Here is a 21,232-nt window from a genome sequence, read left to right as displayed (position 1 = left end):
CCAGCGCTACCGGCTTTGGGCAGCCCCCGTGCCTCCAGACCCTGCGCCCCCAGCCGGGCACTTCGCCTCCCAGGCTCCGGCGACGCAGGGTCCGGAGGCACGGGGCTGCCCGAAGCCGGTAGCGCTCGGGCAGCCCGGCTCTTAAACAGAGCCGAAGAGTCGGGGAGGAGCAGAGCCGCCATTTTCCCGGACATGTTCGGCTTTTTGGCAATTCCCCCCGGACGGGGGTTTGACTGTCGAAAAGCCGGACATGTCCGGGAAAAAGAGGACGTATGGTAACCCTAGGGTTATTTCTTTTACAGTAACTCCTCACTTAAAGTCATCCCGGTTAACGTTGTTTCGTTGCTGATCAATTAGGGAACATGCTCATTTAAAGTTATGCAATGCTCCCTTCTAACGTCATCTGCTTTGTCCACTGCTTGCAGGAAGAGCAGCTTGTTGCAGCTAGCTGATGGGGGCTTGGAACCAGGGTGGACCGGCAGCCCCCCATCAGCTCCCCGCTCCGCTAAGTTCCTTGTGCAGCAGCTGCCCAGAAGGCTAGCAACTGCAGCTATCCCTCCCCCCACTGCCATGTGGGGCTCCTGCCATCTGAGCCTCCTGCTTGCTGTGCGGGGGGGAGTGAACAGGGGGATAATGTCAGGGTGTCCCCCTCCCCCTACACCCTGCTTGCCCCCTTCTTCTCCAGATAGGGCAGGGTGGGGACACAGATGGAGAGAGACAGGGAGAGCCTGGGGCAGCAGTTGCTGTCTCAACTTCCTGATCCACTTAAAAAGACAATACACTTAAGAGTGGGTCAGCTTACTTAAAGGGCAGTGTGCATTTCTCTCTCTCTCCCCCACACACAAGGTGTGTGTCTGTCTCTCTGCTATGCTATCTCCCCTCCATTCCTGCTGTCTTGTAGAGTGTGAGAGGCTACATTAACAACGTGTTAACCCTTGAGGGCTCAGCCAAGTGCTAGATCATCATTTAGCACAAGGGTTCTCAAACTGGGGGTCGGGACCCCTCAGGGGGTCTCAAGGTTATTACATGGGGGGTCACGAGCTGTCAGCCTCCACCCCAAATCCTGCTTTGCCTCCAGCATTTATAATGGTGTTAAATATATAAAAAAAGAATTTTTAATTTATATGGGGGGGGTCGCACTCAGAGGCTTGCTATGTGAAAAGTATCAGAGGGGTAGCCGTGTTAGTCTGAATCTGTAAAAAGCAACAGAGGGTCCTGTGGCACCTTTAAGGCTAACAGAAGTCTTAAAGGTGCCATAGGACCCTCTGTTGCTATGTGAAAGGGGTCACCAGTACAAAAGTCTTAGAACCAGTGATTTAGCAGCAAGGCATTCCCTGGGAAATATCGCAACCTCTTCCACCCTCTAACTTCACCACCTCAACCAAGCTTCACAATCATCATAGCTGTGAACAGTATTAAATTGTTTGTTTACAACGTATACTGTGTGTACATATAGTTTTTTTGTCTGGTGAAAAAAATTTCCCTGGAACTTAACCCCCCCCCATTTACATTAATTCTTATGGGGAAATTTGATTCGCTTAACATCGTTTCGCTTAAAGTCGCATTTTTCAGGAACATAACTGCAACGTTAAGTGAGGAGTTACTGTATTTCTTATTGGCTTGTGGACTCCTCTGTGCTAACCCCAGATGCTGTTGTTTGCTTGTAACCTTTAAGCTGAACCCCCAAGGAGGCTATTTTGGGTGCTTGATTTTTGGAATTGCTCTTTTAAAATCTAGCAAAAGCTTAAGTTCCAGATGTATTTTCTTTCTTTTTGTTTTTAATAAAATTTACCTTTTTTAAAGAACAGGATTGAATTTTTGGTGTCTTAACCTTTGGTGCATGTTGTTTCATTAGCTCATAGCCACAGCTAATTTCCTTTCTCAGCTCTTCCCCTGAGGGGGGGTGAAACGGCTTGAGGATACCCCACAGGGAGGAATTCCCAAGTGCTCCTTCCTGGGTTCAAAAGGGGTTTTGTTGCATTTGGGTGGTGGCAGCATTTACCAAGCCAAGGTTAGAGAAAAGCTATAACCTTGGGAATTTAATACAAGCCCGGAGTGGCAAGTATTAATTTTTTAAATCCTTGCGGACCCCACTTCTGCACTTGGAGTGACAGAGTTGGGAATCAGCCTTGACAACATCTCAGTTAAATACAAGAACCATTTTTCCAAAAAGGACTCCTGAAAATTAATCTAAGCTGACTCCTTGCATTATTCTAGTACCTTTTACATGACAAAGAATTATCCTTGCAGCTGCTTGGCAAGGTAGCTGTCCCTTTAAAAGAGTACCATGTGGGAGAAGGAATCTTTCCAAAGGAGGTTTCTCCTCTGATTCAAGGGATCAGAAGAATCATCAGCTTTGTCTAGTTTTCCTAAATAGCAGCTTATTTCTCAGAGCACACCAAGATAAAAACAGATCAGCATCAAGACCTCCACTGAATAATCGCCTTGAAGAAGATGCCCTCATTACATGAGTGAGGGACTCTGTTTGATAGTAGACAAGCCGATTTGTGCCCTACCTGCCTGCTGTTATCTTGAGGGGGAGGGGGAGAGAGAGAGGGGAGAGAGAGAGAGAGAGAGAGAGAGAGAGGAAGAGATTGGAGAGAGGATAATCCTTTTGTAGACAGTGATATGTATAAGATTGCTATTGTTTAAATCCATATGTTGTCTTTTTAAAGCATTAGGTACAAGATTGAATCTCAACAATTAGATTTAGTTACACATCATAAAGGCACAACAATTCTTGAATCATTTCTTAACTTTTTTAGTATTTATTTTCATTGTGTTTGTTTGTTTTTAAAAAGAACTGCTATGACACCTGTTGCCTTGGCACTCAAGCATTATTATTTTTATTTATTCTAATTAGAAAAATACAAACAACACATGCTACCCAAAACAGCCAACATAAGGCCTGTTGCCTGTATGGAAGCTATAAAACTCCAAAATATAAACTATTAAATGACTAGCAACAAAATATATACAAACCTTTAACTAAACTGGATAAACTTCTACTTTCCATAAATCAACATTCATGCAAAAGTATTGCAGGGCATTATACAGGGTTAATAAGCCGGTACAGAACCGGTACGTTTGCGAGCGTGGGCTTTGTCCACTCTAATTTTAAAGCTCCCAAGTGACAGGGCTCCAAGTTTCCACGGCACTGCACAAAGCACTGAATTGCACTGCATGAGACAAGCGGGCTACTCACCAGACCCGTCCAAGCAGGGGCCTCTGCACCCGCAAGTACCTGCGCTGGAAACTGACCAGCAGCCACGGCGGAGGATGCGTCTACACTAGGGGTGTGCGCGAGCAGAGAGGTGCGGGTCCCTCCCAAGCCGCCGGCCCGGCCCCGGGGCTCAGCGGGTCCCCGAGGACGGGGATCAACAGGCGGCAACCGCAGGCACCAGCCGGCTCAGCCCTCCCGGCTCGCAGCGCCGCGGACGGGACAGGGTGCGGGGTGGACGAGGGAGGGGGAGCTGCTGCTGCTGCTGCTGCTGCTCAGGGGGAGGCTACCAGCGGCCCCGCTCCGCCAGCCTCGGCGGCCATCTTTGCGCCCGTTGTCATAGCACTTTAACAACCAACCCCGCACCCCTCCCCTCAGCGAGCGGGGACCGGAAGCGGGGAACCTGCCCCGGAGCATCCCGGGAGATGTAGTTTGGAAGCCACGAGAGTGGCGGGTGGGGTTGTACCATTTCCTGAGGGAGGGGAGAGCAGCTCCCCTCTTCCAAAAGCAGCCAGCCGCGGAGCCAATTCGGTTGTGTTTCTCTTTTGACATATTGAGAAAACGAAGCAGCTTGGAAGCGACACAACCTGCCAGGTGGGAAAAGGGAGGCTGATAAAACTCTAAATGGTCTTTCCCAACGTCGTCCCCTCCTTCCCTTCTGTGTGGTATCGTCGGGGTACTTCGGCCTCTGCCGCTCGCGGGCCCCGTGTTGCTGTCGGGGGACACCAAGACTTCCCACCCACCCCCCAGCCTCGGAGAGGGAGGAGCCGCCATGGACAGGACCGCGGTGGCCAAAATGGGAGCGGTGGCCAGCGCCAGCGTGTGCGCCCTGGTGGGGGGAGTCGTCCTGGCCCAGTACATCTTCACCATGAAGAAGAAGACGGGCAGGAAGACCAAGATCATCGAGATGGTAGGTCCCAGCGGGACCGCGCCTCTCTCCCGACACCCTCCTGCCCCCAGCCCGGGGACTGCGGGCGCAGGCATCAGCTAGCTCGAGGAAGGGTTCCCACCCCCAGAGTTGGGCTTGTCCATCCTGACAGCAGCATGAGCCCCCACGTGTCCCTGGCCGTCTGTTTCGGGCAGCTTCGAATTCTGCTCGTCCTGAGTCTGTGGGGAGGGCGAGAGGAGGAGTGAGGGGTCTGAATCTGTCCCTCTGTATGTCTACATAGGCTGGTCTGTGGGAATTAAACTCCTTCCAGGTACATGTTAGCAGTAGCATCGCAAGATCGGTTGGAATCCTAGATGGGGAATCCACGGCTGGGCTTTGAGACACTGATGTGATATCATCGGACTAGGAGGCGGTTTTGTTGTTTGTTTGCAAACTGGTTGCCAGGGGTGCTGGAGCAATGTGTATAGTGGGGGTACATTGAACCAAACTGTAAACTGTATACTGTAAACCCAGTATATAATGGAAACCACTTCAAACCAGGGGGTTGCGGCACCTCCCCTATCACTTATACCGGTTGCAGTTTTTCAGTGGAGTTAGTTGGGTGACACGAAAAATGAGGAAGTGGTGAATGTAATGCTTGTGAAAGGTGTTAGCTCAACGGCTCTGCAAAGTGTACTGCAAAACTGGAACAAATACCTGTATTATCAGTGCAAGCTTCATCCATACTGCATCAGGCTTGCTCTAGAGCAGCCAGCTCCAGTAACTGTAATTTGCTGCCCATGGCATGTTTAGTAACTAGCCTTTTTGCAAAGGCACTTCACAAAAGTACCACTTGTTAAGGTGGTTTTGTGATATGGACACTTGTCCACTAAGAACTGGACTGAGACCACCAACTCATTTCACACCCGCCCTGTATGATGTATCAGGTGACCGTTGCCACTAGACTTGATTTAAGGCCTAGATTTTTATAATTATTCATACATAATTTGTTCTAACAATTACCACAATTGCACATGCAAATATTAAAATGCAGCTGTTCCTTTGACTGTGCAGTCACATGTTTATGAAAACATGAACCCCAGCAAAAATCCACTGTCTGCTATTTCTAATCTCCCTGAATCATCTCAATTTCCCACAGTGAGAAATCTTTACATGCCACATGCAATGTATAGAAAGTATGGTGTTTTGGTTTTGTTTTGTATGGTTTTGGTTTCCTGTTACAGCTGCTTGTGGAGGTAAGGAAGTTGAGGTTTGTTTCAGATGTCTCTACCTTCCAAAAATACTTGGAAAGAGGCTAGGAGGATTTAAATATGGCTTTGTAAAATGTGCTATTGACACTGTAAATTAAAATTAATAAACTAAATTATAAATGCTATTTTTCTTAAATGTTAATACTGGTAGGTTATCAATGTTTATTGCTAATAGCAGTTTTGTAAAATTCAAACTACTGAAAATTAAGGTCCTGAACCCACAAACACTTAAGCAGGTACATAATTTTTCTTACATAAATAGTCACATTGAGTTCAATTGGACTATGATTAAAGTTAAGCATGTTCTTAAGTATTTGCAGTATCAGTGTTTAAAATTGTTTTTATTTTTATTTTTTTTATTTAAAACTTTGCTGTTGGGCTATGTCTTTACAGGGGGGTGAATAGTTTTTAATTCCATCTACTACCTGATGTGGAAACTGCAGACTCCCTTGTCTTCACTAAGACTTTACTTCAGGTTAGCTAACTCAGGTTAAGAACACTCCTTTCCTTTGGTTTTTGCTTGTCACTTTTGTTTGTTTGTAAGTGTTTGAAGGAAAACAGATGAGTTTTTGGAATGTTAGAATTAGAGTTTTGCAAATGAATTGGTTGGAAGAGTGCACGTGAGGTGATCAGAGATGCAAAATAACTGCAGTTTATTCCATGGCTGCAGAGATAAAGGAGTGCATTCCATGGATATGAGTAATGAGTATGTGTGAAGTATAAAAAGTGTTGAGGTATTTAAAAAAAGGAAAAAAGGTACCACTACTTTTTTGGAAAGTGTTGTGTTAGCTGTCAATTGTGGTGAAACAAAGTAGTTCTGCCACAAAGAATGCAGGTCTTCCTAAGTGAGTGGCAATAATGTTATACCACACTACCATGTATTTTATTTATGCTATTCAGTATTCTGTTTGAAATAAGGAATGTATAATACTTCACACTTACAATAACATCTACCCTTCAAGAATCTCGAACTTATTTACAAAGATTCATGAGGTTTCACAGTACTCCTTGAGGTAAATAAGCATTGTTCTATCAATTTGATATATAGCTAAACTGAGGTGCAGTGGTTAAATCACTTGTCCAATGTGAGTGACAATCAGGAAAAAGAATGTCCAATATGATGGTCTATTTGAGAGAAGGAACATTGCAAAGGGGAAGATTCTGAGCCTGATTCAAGTAGTGATTTGGAGAATATCTCCTGAGGAGCTAATGTTGGACCCGCTCATGCAGCAGTGACCCTTAGAACCCTCTCATTACTGGGAATAAGAGTGTTAACAGAACTGTTTTTAAATATTTTTCATTTCAGTATTAAACATGTTTTAGCTGGCCAGTGGAGACCAGGCACTACCATTTTACAAACTATGTTTTTATACTAGTGTCTAGCTAAAATAATCATTGTACTGTTTTGACTGATACATTCCCAAAGACCTGCATAACTAAAACAAGTTGGCGTTGCCTGGAGACTCTTCTAAGACCCGTGTCTAGTAGATAATTAGAAAATGGTTTGTAAAACTAGTCTACTCAGGCCAGGAAAAGTATATTTACATTATATTAACATGAACTGTGTTTAAAGAAGAGAAGAGCAACAAGAATGATTAAAGGTCTTGAGAATGTGACCTGTGAAGGAAGGCTGAAAGAATTGGGTTTGTTTAGTTTGGAAAAGAGAAGACTGAGAGGGGACATGATAGCAGTTTTCAGGTATCTAAAAGGGTGTCACAAGGAGGAGGGAGAAAACTTGTTCATCTTAGCCTCTGAGGATAGAGCAAGAAGCAATGGGCTTAAACTGCAGCAAGGGAGGTTTAGGTTGGACATTAGGACAAAGTTCCTAACTGTCAGAGTGGTTAAACACTGGAATAAATTGCCTAGGGAGGCTGTGGAATCTCCATCTCTGGAGATATTTAAGAGTAGGTTAGATGAATGTCTATCAGGGACGGTCTAGACAGTATTTGGTCCTGCCATGAGGGCAGGGTACTGGACTCGATAACCTCTCGAGGTCCCTTCCAGCCCTAGAATCTATGAATAAACATTTGTTCTCCTCACAGGCTTTTTCCACCCATTGTAGATGGGGTCCAAGTAGGAGCTGAGACTTCAGACATTCTGCTTCTGTGATCCAGAATCCAGAATGCTGTTTTAGGCATTTTTGTCAAGTTCTAGAGACCTATGGGAGGAAAAATTTGGCCTCAAAACAAAATGCCAGAGTTCTGGGTTTTTTTCTAAAATAGGTACAAAACCTATTCATATTTTCTCATATAGGACTTTCTTTACTACAGTCAACTGAAGAATCAGTTTCATCTTCTCTTTCTACACTAGAACTTAGTCCAGTTAATAAATGAAATTGATTTAGCTTTTTTGGTTCAATACCAGTTTTGAAGTACAGCTTCTTATAAAGTCTGTAAGGGTTGATGAAATCCCCATTATTGACCTATCTTCTTTGAAAACTGGTTCCTTGTAGTCTTAATAATTATCAATAAAATGTGCTGACTAACCGTTGCAATTTGAGCTACAAGTAGTAAAGGTCAGGATTCAGTGCATCTAGTAGATGTGATTTGGGCGGGGAAGGGGGGAGAATGTTAGGGCAGCTCTAACTTGTTTACCAACACATTTTTGGTGAAAGAGATAGGAGGATGGAAGATATGTCTCTAAAACAGTGAAGTGGTTTTTTCAGTGATTCCTTCTGCCCTGGAGCATTTAAAAAAAAATTGCCCTGAAATGCTCTCCAAGTGATATGTCATTTTGTTAAAGTAATTTTTTTCTTCATTCATAATTGTACTTGATTATTACCCAAGAGGTGTAATGTAAACCACTTGTCTGAGTTGCATTACATGTAAAAACTAATAGTACATATTGGAAAAATTATGTATGGTATGTTACTGTTCAGTGTTCAACTAATAAAGTTAGTTTAAAAAAAAAGTTCTAAGCATACACCACATCAGTTCAGTTTTTTGTTGTTGTTGCTAATTGCAGTTGCATTGTAATAAGTTACTCCCTGGCTCCATTTTTCCTTCAATAATTCAGGTAGTAATCTAATGCAGGAACTAAGTTGACATCTATCTCACTGCTTTTATGACTAGGTTTTATGAATGAAATGGATGTTGGTTGGTTTTGCGTTTTTAAATTTGTTCAAACAGTAGAAAGTAAATTTTAAATAAGTAATTATTGTTTTAAAAATGAAAATAAACATTATTTCTTGAATAAGCTTTAGGTGAAAACCTGCTGTGGTCATTCTCTACAGTATGCTTTTTTTTTCTTCTTTTTTTCCCTTTTGATTTTCCACCATTTCTACCACTAGTTGTAACAATGAGCGTGCTAGCATAGACCAGCTGCCAGTGTTTAAATGGGTATGCCACCTAACTTTATGCAGGTTCAGATCACGGTAGTTAGTCTGTACTAGAGCTACTGTCAGTGGAAGTGAACTGGCGATTGTAGGTGACATTTCTGTACGGGGACATCTACTCCTTGTGGATTAAACAATCAGTGGCTTTAAATGCACCTGCAGTGTTTAAGATACTTTAAAGCATCTGCTAGACTTTTAGTCTGAGAAGATCACTATTTCTAGAAATTGAGGTGCCAGCCTGTTGACATTTATAACTTCTATTAATTGCATGAGGAAAAATGCATCATCTTCCTCCCTGCATTGATTTGGTGCCTATGCTACTTGACTTGACCAGCATTTCAAATGCTTCAGGTAGGAGTAGTATGTCTTTCAGGTGTTTGACTCTTTTCCTGCTTCCTGTCCTGATACTCCCTTCTAAGAAAAATAATTAGGCAGTTTTGGAGAAATCTCAGCTAAACTGAAATGGTGGGGAAAGGGGTATTATCAGTTCTTTACTGGATTTTGGGGTGTTGAATCTATCAGAGGAAGATATTAATATTTTAAAATACAAGGTTTTCCTTTCATTAGCTGGCTTAGATGCAGTACACACAATAAAACAGCAGATGGTACCAACTTGAATTTTAAAACCTTATGATACGCTGTATTAATCAAATATGACCACTTTCACTGAATATATTTTATGGAGATGTACAACTTTAAACCAAAAACACAAAACTTGTCATTAAAGAAATGTACATTCCTTGCCCACATCTCTGCCAACTATGCAAAAGATATCTTTATATATTTGATGGCATACATCCCTGAGTAGAGGTTTTTAGACGCAAACTAAGTCCTAAAACATAGAATTTGAAATGTTAAGTTTTGTCTTCTATAAACTGTAGGTTTTCCGTGATGATTTGTCAGTTAACACACAGGGATGCATAAGGTTTGCAAATACAAAGGGGGGGGAAAGAATCTTATTCTATTTTATCAAGAATAAATAAAATTGAATTATTCTATTGTATTAAGTTATATAATTTCACTGGATAGACTTAATCTACAGATAATTCAATCACTGATTGATTTTAAAGATGGAAGGGACTATTATAAACTAATCTGATCTCCTGTATAACACAAGCCAGAGAATCTCACCAAGTAAGTGCTGCATCAATCTCATAACTTCTTTTGGAGCTATAACACATCTTTTAGAGGGATATATGTAGTCTAGATTTAAAGACTTCCAGTGATAGAAAACCACCACACCTCCAGGGCCGGCGGTCACCTAGGGCAGTACAATTTGGGGGGCGGCGGTATTTCGGCGGTAGGATCTTCCGCCGCCTCTGTGGGGGGCGGCGTTTTGGGGTGGGACCTTCTGCCACATAGGGCGGCAGAAAAGCTGGCGGCACTCCTGCACACCTCTAAATAAATTGTTTCAGTGTTTAATTACCCTCACTTAAAATAAAATCTTGAACCTTACTATATTGAATTTTCATCCTGATCTCTCATCTCTCTCTTTCCATTTCACCAAGACCTTCTTGCCAGGTTTTTCCACCTTCTTTAACAAGATAACATTAAAACATGAAATACTTAGTTTTGGGGTGTTCAGATAGATAAGCCAAACTTACAGTAGTAGTTCCTGCTTTAATATATTCACTTTAGTTCCTGTTGAAGTTAATGGGTGGAGCTGTTATTTTTATGATGGAAAGAGAGAGTATTATTCAGTTTTCAAAGACAAATATGGATTTTATAAAGGATGGACTATACTCTGGAAATGTGGTGAATCAGGGTTATATAGTGAAGGAAGATGTGTTCTGTAGGATCCCTACCTTGCTTATTGCTGAAGCTGGAAGGTATATGGTGAATGAACCCAGAGACTGCAGGAAGAGGGGAAAATGATTTCATGCTTTTTTTAATTTTTTTATTTTATGGAGTTACTTTCTTACATAGTTGGAAATGTCACGTGAATTGGATATCAAGTGGCAAAAAAAAAAAAGCCACTGACAAAGATGATATTACAAAAAATCCAGAAAGATGACCACTTACAATTACATTTCCAGCAATGTAAATTACAGCTAATCAGAGTGGAATAATGTGGTAACAGGTGGGGTTTTCTCTGGTTTCATTTTTGGCACCAAGAGACTGAGAGCTTCTGAGACTACATAGTAATAATAATGCACTTGGTTGTCCATGACCTACATCTTGTCTGTTATACTTAAACAGTAGTACTGTGAAGAAATACTTTATAAGATCTGTTGAGCTTCACAAATACTGTTACTATGTGAATTTTGAAATGGTTCTTTGTAGAGCCTTTCCATGGTTTGGAGTAAGACTTCTTTGATAGTTCTAGTGCTTGTCAGCGTAACATATGTTTGGGTATTGAACAAGGCCTGTTTTTCATCCCCCTTGTGTCTCTCCTTTCCTTCTTTGAATACTGACTTTTTGATCATTCACATACAGGTTATCCCTGGAAAATGGACTATATTAAATTGAGATTATTTGATATGATGTTATTGTATAATGGAATGGGATGAGACCAAAAAGAATTTATGCCACAGGGCTAACAGAGGCTTGGACTCCTGGATGGACACTGCGCCGAGGGTGCCCGTTTGGAACTTTGGGGGGTTTGAATTTGTAGGATCGCTGGCTGGCTCCTGGAGACAGGGAGCGGGATCACAGAGCAGGTCAGAGAGCTAGACTGACCATGAAGGGAAGCACCACGAGGCTCCGATAAGACTAGGCTTTCCCTCCTAGTCCCTGAGTAAGAAGTAGAAGGGTTACTGAAAGCTATTGTTATGGTGAAATTATGTTTAATCTGGTTAAATAAAAGTTGAGTGGTTTTTCCAACCCAGAAGTCAGTGGCATAGTCAATCAGTGGATTTTGAAGAGCTCTGCGGGGCCCTTGAAATAGGGTTAAGAGAAGCAGCCAGGATTGCCCAATATTTACAGGCGAGTGTTCTGAGGGGTAGAAATGCTGTTTTAGCAACCCAGAGACACTCCTGTTGAACAAGGTGTGTGCCGGGGAAGGACAGGTCATGTGACACCTGTTAAATTGTACCTCCTCGAGAGTGCAATGGCTTTTCTTGATTTTGTTTAGTTCTGTACTGGTAACAGAATATTTTCTTTGCTATTTTCTCTAATGTTGGAAGCAGATCAGACTGAATTCCAATTCCCAGTCAAGCTCTAACTTATCGTTAAGGCTCTAGACTGCAATTCAAAGCAAGACATATCTTTACACTTGCTTAAAAATACTAAAAATTAAGAGTATGCTCATAGTAAGCTAGCATACAATTCTGACACTGTCCTTAATACCTAATAATTATTCATACAAATAGACAATTCTTGCTGACTCGCACCCAGAGAACCTTAAATTAGTGATATCTGTGTTGTACTCTTCTTTGGATATCATGGTTTTAAGCAGGAAAGGTGACAGGAAGAAATATGTGGTTTCTGCATTTATGTATTCCAAGCTTAAAAAACAGTTGGATAGTTAAAACTGTAAATATTTTATTAGTTTACAACATTTATTGCTTAATAGCAAAAAATTTCGGTAGCACTTAATTATTTCTAGACTTTCTGGCATTTAAGATAGCTGAAGTAGCCGAGATATTCATATACAGTGAATGCCATAAAAATGTCCTTTTACCCTGCTTCTTTTAATATTCTCCCTCCCTGTTACAAATGTATTAGTTACCATTTAGCAACCTAAATATTAATTATTGTATAAATGAACTGCATTACTATGGTCAACTGTTCTGATATTTTCTGCACCCGTAATACCATCTTAAATGCAGATATAGGATAATCTCAGGCCTCCTGTTCAGATGGACTTTGGTCTTTCTGTTGAAGTTGGGCATGGAAAAATTGCCATGAAACTGGAGAGGAGGGAGGAGACCAGGCAGAATAGCAATAGAAGAGGTCCCTGTGCACTCCCTGTGTGATACAAAGACAAGCTCTATTTCAGTTCTGAACAGTTGGTTGCAGAGGGAGTGTTCAGAGGCAGAACAGAGTGATTGAAGCAGGGGGACTTGACTCAGCATCTCCTGCTCCCCAGGTGGGTGACCTAACCATTGTAGAATGGAGTCATTCACACTTTCATGGATCAAGTAACCAGGGACACCCATGAAGCAGTGGAGGGGATATGTTTCACCATCCTAACTCCACACAGAGCCTGTTTCCTTAGAGTCCGCATGGGAAGGGTGAAATTTACCCTTAACGTTAAAGGATTATCTGAAGAAACTTTTTAAGGAGACATACTATAAGGGGTCCTAAAAGATAAGAAATGAACTAATTTGATAGCCTTAGTAGGTAACTTTATCTGTAATCTATTGACACCGTTACATACCTACACAAGTATTTAGCATGTAGCTTGATGTCTAGGACTGCATTGTGGATTAAACTTTGGACTGGGGATTTTAGTTCCAAATTGGGTCTCGCAGCTCTACTTTTCAAGGGTCAGAGTTTATTTGATCTAGATACAGCATTCTTAGACTTAGTGATTTTAAGCAGATTTTTTTTTTTTTTTTTACTGGTAGATAAGAGAAAAAGAGAATCAGCAGCAACCATTTCTGTGCAGACCTTAGGTAATCTAAATTTCACTCTAGATATTGTGTTGGAGGTGTGTTTTCTAGGTAAAATGCATTTACAAAATCTTTCAACATACAAACCAATAGATGTTTAATTTGGACTGTGACAAGTACCATATGTAACTAGAAATCTGTATGCTGAAAATGATCATAAGTCTTGTGGGTCAGAATTACATTTTTCTAGTGTGCAAGATGAATTTTCACATTTCTTATTAATTAAATGTATGACCTATAAGGGCTGTAGAATATTTACATAACTTATTACCTTTTCCAATTGTAACTTCCATGCTTAGGTTTTTAATATTATAATATTTAGGCCATATATCTTGTGTAAGGATTTATTCACAGTAGCAACCTTAAATGTAAATTTACCTCCAGTACAGGGGATTTTTGAGTTTGCGTGTTTTTGGTTGGGGGTTGGGTGGGAGTTCCTTGGCTGTAAAATCCCCTCTCTCCTTGAAAGACCTGGTGTTCTCTAACCAAAGGTCAGAACTGATCAGGTCTCTCTAGCACTGCTGCTCCATTACCATACCAGCATTAAAGGGAGCTGCTCAGTACTGATCAGGCAAGGATGGAAATGCAGAGATCTTAAATGTTAGGGAGTAATCTATTAGAGAAAAGACTGGAAAAGGAAGGAAAGAGGGAACAAAACTAGAGGGAATAATTAAAAAGTGAAGCCATGCCCAGAAAAATCCGAGCATTCCTGTTGACATACAGGAGGAAGGAGAGTTGCCTCACCTTCCAAAATATAAATATTAAAGCCCAGCAGAAGTTTCTTCTTTGAATTTCACAGTTGGAGGTGGGGGAGAAGAGAGAAATGGAGTAGAAAGCCTCTGCATAAAAGTAGGTTCTTCATTTACGGTTGTCTCTAAGTAGGGAAAGTTAATCCACCTACATTGTCTATATACACACTCTTGGGACTTGTGCCTTTGGTGCTGCACAGGATTGATTGATTGACACTACTTTGATTGATAGCACTATGCACATGAAGTCTAAGGTTGAGACCCAAGAGCCAAAAGCATGGCTCATTTTCTTCCTGCTTCAGTTGGGTGAAGGTCAGAACCTTGATGTCATACCCTTCAGCTCTTGGTCTCGGTAGTTAACTCTAGCTCTGTTCCATTTGGAGTTTCTTACTGGCTTACTGGTTCTCTACTTTTGCTCAGTAATTTTTGTTGCCATCCAATAAATTTTTTTTCCTAAACGTCAAGAGATACACATTGTGGCTTGGTAAAATGTCACTTATTCACCAATGTTCCCAGTACTTAAAGTTCCTGAGTAAAGGTCACTCCCAGATGCCTACTGATCACTAAACATATGTACTGGTTTTCATCGGTAGATCTCAAAGTATTATCATCCCCATTTTTCAGATGAGAGGGAAAGTGAGGTACAGAGTGACATGAAGTGACAGACCCGAGAACAGAACCAGATATGCAAACTTTCAGTCGTGTGCCATATTCACACTACTTTCACCCTTAGTCTTGTTGAGCCTTACCCTAGGAACTCTCACACCCAGTGAGTTTCCAAACTCCATCTCTTGAAGAAATCAGGCTTTGTTCAGGGGCCCACCCATGTGGCGCTCATTAGAGGGTTAGGGCCTTAGTTATTACTTGCTCAGGGAGAGCTGTAGAGGATAAAAATTTTGCATACAAACTTATCTGAAGCTCAGTTCAAACAGTGTGTTATTCTTTTGACTTGGTAATTAAGTATAATATCCAGTTCAGAAGAGCAGTCCTTCAGTTAAACTAGTTCTCATCCTTATTGCCTTTGGTGGCTGCTGTAAGTCTACCAAGGGTGGGGCTCTATACTGTCAATACCCAAAGGAGAATGAAAGTTGATTGTCTGTATAGCTCCATCCCTGCTTTTACAGAGGTTCTATTACAAGCTCTCGGTAAGTGGAAGGAAATAAGGGACACTAATGCTGTGGTCCTTTTTTATGCCCTCAAGTGCTAACATTCAGCTCTGTATGGAATCACAACAGTTATTGCTTTCTAGAAGGTTTTGAACTAACACTTGGACCACATCTATTTTAACTACAGTTACTGTTAATAACTTTTTGTCTGGTCTCATTGTAGGTTTTTATTGTTTTGTTTTTTGCCACACCAAGAACTATCTTTGGTCCTCCTTCAAGCACAGAGTAACTCCTCTCACCTCTGTGACCTTAATTTAGGTTCCTTATAGCCTCAATTTAGCAAGATACTTCAAGCACATGTTTAGACTGATTGAAGTCAATGGGCTACTTACCTTCTGAAAGTATGCACATGCTTCATTACCTTGCTGAACCCAGAGCCCATATCTGTGTTTAACCAGTGGTGATGGACCAATTTTTATAGAGGAGTGTTGCTGATGGAAACCATGTATTTGGGGTTTGTTATTACTGCTTCAAGCCAGGGGGTGCAGTAGCGCCCCTACTTCCAGCATCACTGTGTGTAACATCACTTTTTAATTTTAAGTAATTTATTGAGAAACTGTTTTCCACAGAGCAGCAGTTAATTAGAAAACTCCTTATTTGTTACATTTCCCACATTTAAGAACTTTTTTTTAAACTATTCATTGTATATTTGAGAGTTTGTTTTGATTTGGAGTCACACAATTAGTCACAGCAGTTAAGCGGCTCCCACTGTGTACGCACATGCATAACTGACTCTTCTCTTCTTTAGTACAGATAATGTAAAAGGCATTAAAATGATATAATAATTCATCTTGAATATTTATATATAACTTTTGACCAACTGTAAGATTTCACAACTGTTTTCATCAGCTGTTTTACAGTGGTGCTTTGACTTGTAGTTCTTGGAAATTCCAAATGATTTAAAATTTGCGTAGGGAGAATGAGCCAAAATTTTAATGTCTAAAATCAGCCACAATGGGAATAGCTTTTATGGTTATGTCTTCTCTAATTCATTTATGATCATACAGTCATTTAAGTTGGAAAGGATGACTAATGGGTTACCTAATTATTTTCCTGCATCGTATGTGGAGATGGAATTTTATTATCCCGGATAAAATGATATTGTATACAATTTTTAATATCTCATGTGAAGGAGATTCCTCCCCTCCCCTGGTAGCTTGTTTTGCTTTCTTGAATGGTTTGGTGGCATATAACCATCTTCTGAATATGTAACCTAAAATTTTGTTGCTGCACCTTTTAATCTGTTCATCATACTTTGATTTTACTGAAAATACCTCTCTCTTCTGTATCGCATCCTTTCTTATTTTTAAGAAATACTGTTCTATACAGTCTTTCCCGATGTAATGTGCCTAGTCTGCTTCACCTTTTAGGTTTTATTTTTTTAGATCTTATTATTGGTGTTTATTTCTTTTGAAATCTGCCTCTCTCATTTGTCTGTTCTTTTGGAGCCCCCAACTGAATCCTTTACTCTAAATGAGGCATACAAAGTGTTGAGTAGCGCAGAATTATCTTGCTAATTTAAGTTGCGAGGTCCTTCTACTTAGGCAATATCTTACATCTATATTTGAGTCTGATTATTACTTTTGCGCCACTTCATATTTCTCTGAATTGTAACTTGTTGATTTCATCCTATTTCTCTAAAGGTTATGCTAAATTTTATCCTATCGTTAGTGTCTCCCAGCATCAAATCATCCACAAATATGACTATCATAATCTCTATTCCACACTCCAAGTTTCTTGTAGAAAAAATTAATGATTTTGGATCCAGAACTCCTGCAGAACCCCCTTGGCAGCTCTATATTACCTCCAGTTAACCCACATCTCATTTCCCTAGGAGACTGTCAACTGAAACCATATCAAATATCCTGCTGGTATCAAGATACAAGTTTACTACTGCATATTCATTCCATCTATTTTATCCATTAAGGTTGAAGGGAAGACATGATTTTAAGATTGGCTTCTTATAGATTTGTTTTATAATTCTCTCTCCTGCTTGAATTTGGTATTAGAATAGTAAGGCTGAATTGGCACTCTTCTTTCTCTGGAAATGATAATTCAAACAGTTTTTTAGCATCTGAAATTCATCCACTTGCTAATAGCTATTTCTTATGAAATTCTTGAAAATTATTTACACAAATCTTACTCTGTGTTTACAGAAATATGTTTTCTGATCATACATCTAATTTCTTAACATATTACAAAATTCTCTGCAACAGAAAGCAAGAACTGATATTGTCTTGTTTAAGAAATGTGAAAATGGATGTACTCAAAGTTGTCCAACTACAGTATATCCATCAGAAAAAATAGTAAAGCAATGTACAGCTAATGAGTGGAAATGGAGTATAAAACCAAAATTCAGTAATCTCAAAATACCATGTGAACTGAACATAAGGCAATAAATTGATTCTAACCAAAAGAAAAGTAAATCTTGCATAGAGCAGTGATTCTCAACCTTTTCAGGTTGATAACTCCTTATTCAAAGCCAAATATTCACAACTCACTTTAATTTACTATAAATGTAAAAATTAAATCAACAGCAAAAAATGATAAATTGATCCATCTACATAATTTGTGTGTGTTTGTTTCAAGAGGTTGACAGAATACCTGACCTTGAAGAGTAAAGAGATGTGGGAAATCAGATTATCTTTGCTTCAGGCTGTTTAAAAAAAAAAAAAAAAAATGTAATGCCTAGCAACCCCACAGTTGCCATCATGACACCACCGTTGCCCCTACTCTATCCCCTTTTTCCCCACCAGATCTTGACCTACTGGCTGAGAAACACAGACCTAGAGCAGCATTTAATGTAAACATTAAAATTAAAACATATTCATAATTTTAAAATCTGAATTGAAAATACACACATTTCTGACTACTTTTCTGTTAATTAATTTCCCAGAATATTTTGTACTGAAAGTGTATTTCCAGAAAAATCTGTACTACTACAGTACTCAGCTAGAAAGGTTCTATTTTAACCTCCTCTATGTGCTGAAATAATTATCCCTCCCTCTGTGGTGCTTAAATTATTTTAAAATGACCTTCAGTACTGAGAGAGTAAAGATTGAACAGAGGTCATGCTGGGCTTTGTTCATATCTCATTATAAACAGATAGTGACTTTAATTTTGTCTCTGTACAGAAGTTTGAAGGAAGTTTAGACTAAATCCTGGTCCTACTGAAGTCAGCAGGACCAGGATCTGGTCTGTAATAAATAACCATGTTGCTCTACTATTACCCTCTGCTGTGTTTGATGCTTTATTTCATTTACCCTGTGGCAAAGTATCTGGCAACTTTTTTTTTAAATGAGGTCATTTTTAATTATAGTGTATGTCTTTCATTTCTTGCTATCCCACTTTCATAATGTGAAAACACTTCAGTGTTGAGGGTCCAACTGAGTTATCCTTTCAAAAATTTAAGATTGGTCACTCGTACTAATTTGAAATGTGTTGCTAATACAACATGGTAGCTTTTTTATTTGAAAAGTATCAATATTATGCTGGTTTTCCATCTTGGTATTTAATTTTTTATACAATGTACAAATTAAGAGCTAATTTTAACACTCCCCCTCAATCTTAATTCAGCCTGACTGTCAGCTCATTTATAAAGTACAGCAGTACTTTTTTAAGGGAGCAAGCTAGCGTTCTTTCCTTCTTAAATTCTTGGTATCATGAGGTTTATCTTTCCCCATCTAAACAATACCCAAGCAGCATTATTTGGTACTGATATCCCATCATTTTTTCCATTGTTTGCAATACCTGACTCCAGCACACTGATAATGACATCCTGTGAGACCTGTTTCAATCCTTACCATTGAGCTTTAACATGCCTTAAAGGTGACACGGACTTAGTTAATCTTGACTCATTTTTGATGAAGTAAAAGTATATAGAGTGAAGCCTTTACATTAATACACATCGATATACTAGACAACTTTTCACAGTTTTCATAAGTATATTTAAAATATAAATCCTTGTCTCCATTATGGGCTGCAAAGTTGTCTGTCTTTATACTAAATAATTCTGACTCGGTCAAAATACTATGTATATTATGTTTCAGTTGAAACACATTCTTATAGACCATTTGTAAGCCAAAAGCATGTTAATACTCTCAAAATGTTAATGGACCCTACAGAATCTATAAATGTTTGTAAATTAACTTTCCAAATTGTAATGTGTAGCCTTTGGAGGGGATGCATTATATTTTGAATGTGTCTTGGAACAAATTTCCTGCTTGTGTAAAAGTACAGTAACCTATGAGAAATAAGTATTGGTTTTATTCAGTTCCTAGTGATAGAATGTCCACATAACCACTTAGGGTCCTTGTTAGTAGTCTCAGAGGCAGGGGATGGTGGGCACAAAGAATGAACCATTGCCTATCCTGCAGGTAGTCCCTTTGGGTTAGTTAGAACAGTGGTTCTCAACCTGCGGCCCAATCAGCACACAACTGCAGCCCATGTAATATCCTCAGGGCTATACAGGTAGTATTGGATGTGTCCCACAATGGTAAATAGGTTGAGAACCACTGAGTTAGACGTTCACTGACGGAATGCGTGCGTATCAACATGAGATTGGAATGCTACCATACAACATATACTGATCCACTCTACTATTTGAAAAATGTACATCAATATTTTTAAAAATGAAGAAAGTACTGACTTACTTTAAATGAAACTTGGCAATAGGTGAAACTCTAGAATTTTATTTTTGCAACTTGCCTGGACGCTGTTGTTCTCTCTTCCATTGTAACAGTTGCAGCACCTTCTAACATTGCGTTTGTAGAGCCCATGGCTGTACCATCAACTGCACTGATGTCTTCGGGAAAGTTCTGAGAGTCTGAAAGAGCCACCAAAAACCTAAGGATATGCAGGGGCAATAGAGAAGCTTTCACTTGTGCTGTCACATTGGAACCTTTCATGAGCATTTAATTCACATGACATTTATTTTTCTGAAGATTCTGGAAATGAGGCCAGGAAAAAAATCTTTATCCTTTACAATAGTGGTTTTCCACCTGTGGTCCACATACTCGCTCTAAGATTTCCAAAGGGGTCCACGCCTCCATTTGAAATTTTTTATGGGTCTGCAAATGAAAAAAGGTTGAAAAACACTGCTTTACAATAAGAAAATAATTTTCTTTCAATCCCATTTCCCTCCCCAACCCCAAACAATTACTTTTTTCTTCATCCAGTTTGGCAATGCTCCTAATGACAAAATTGCTAAAGCACGTTAATTGAGGCCTCCCAAATACTAACAAACAGTCCTCCTGGATTTCCTGCTTCATTATTACATAGATAAGTAATGCCTCTGTAAATACTTCATTTCCTGTAATTTGTTTCTTCTACTAAATAAGTTGCATACACCTTTTCTTAATGAGATGTAAGGAATTCATTGCTGTCCTAAGGCAGTTTAAAAAGATTTGGTAGGGAAAAGGTTGGAAATATACCAAAGAAATAGGCTTTTGCTTTGCAAAACAAGAAGTGCCTTCCTCTGTTACAGAAATCCAAATTTGCCTGCTGCATCCATCAAAGCATTCAGTGAAGGTCAAAGGTTCTGTTGTTGGTGCACCAGCTGATCGTCTGTAAGCTGTATCGCTGAGCATAACAAAGTGCTGTGCATTGCTGATGTGCGTCACAGGACCCTGGGTTTTTGCACAGGGATTAGTCAGGCTGTATTTGGAAACGCCCTCAACTGCACCTTGTGCTGCTATATTAGTGTTTCCCAAGCAAGAAGAATTTTCTTTCACTCCTTCAGCTGCTCCGGCAAACCCCTCCGGTAAGTGTGTGCAATTCATGTAAACAGAAATGGCACTGTCTTCTGCCTGCATTTTGTAAGCCAGTATTATCAATTGCGTGTTACTTATGCATGCTTATTCTAACAGCTTAATACATTTTCTAAAAAATCAATGTCTGATAGTGTAGACTTCAAAACAGCACTAAGGAAATAAAAAATGGTTGATCTAGTTATTTAGTAGATTAACTTCTTATATGTAAAATGTGCATTGGTATTACTTAAAATATGGGTAATTTCAGATTGGTCTAAATATACACTGTGCGTGTCATGCCTTTATGTATATACAGCA

The 21,232-nt window shown here is 39.9% G+C and overlaps 2 protein-coding genes across 14 annotated transcripts in view; one reads left to right on the top strand and one right to left on the bottom strand.

The window, feature by feature from the left end:
- Positions 1-21,232, bottom strand: part of BBS9 (Bardet-Biedl syndrome 9) — a 264,350-nt gene that overhangs the window by 241,334 nt on the left and 1,784 nt on the right. Inside the window, exons 1-2 of one of the 7 annotated variants that reach the window (XM_034761159.1) lie at positions 20,597-20,734; positions 19,817-20,233 (exon numbers count right to left, since the gene is read on the bottom strand). The gene's annotated coding sequence lies outside the window, so the exon portion shown is untranslated. Of the gene's footprint in view, positions 1-3,205; positions 3,514-3,686; positions 3,797-19,816; positions 20,234-20,596; positions 20,735-21,232 lie in introns of those variants that run through there. The other 6 variants (XM_034761161.1, XM_034761160.1, XM_034761162.1 and 3 more) reach the window with 6 other exon arrangements.
- Positions 3,731-21,232, top strand: part of NT5C3A (5'-nucleotidase, cytosolic IIIA) — a 35,506-nt gene continuing 18,004 nt past the window's right edge. Inside the window, exons 1-2 of one of the 7 annotated variants that reach the window (XM_034761168.1) lie at positions 3,995-4,130; positions 20,650-20,925. In XM_034761168.1, coding sequence (XP_034617059.1) covers positions 20,775-20,925 — 151 coding nt within the window. In that variant the 5' untranslated portion in view covers positions 3,995-4,130; positions 20,650-20,774. Of the gene's footprint in view, positions 4,131-4,284; positions 4,420-20,649; positions 20,926-21,232 lie in introns of those variants that run through there. The other 6 variants (XM_034761174.1, XM_034761167.1, XM_034761170.1 and 3 more) reach the window with 6 other exon arrangements.

The sequence above is a fragment of the Trachemys scripta genome, chromosome 2 (assembly GCF_013100865.1).
Source record: "Trachemys scripta elegans isolate TJP31775 chromosome 2, CAS_Tse_1.0, whole genome shotgun sequence".
NCBI classification, from domain to species: domain Eukaryota; kingdom Metazoa; phylum Chordata; order Testudines; family Emydidae; genus Trachemys; species Trachemys scripta.
Note: the sequence above shows the minus strand (reverse complement) of the source record. Positions and strands in the feature narration are given on the sequence as shown.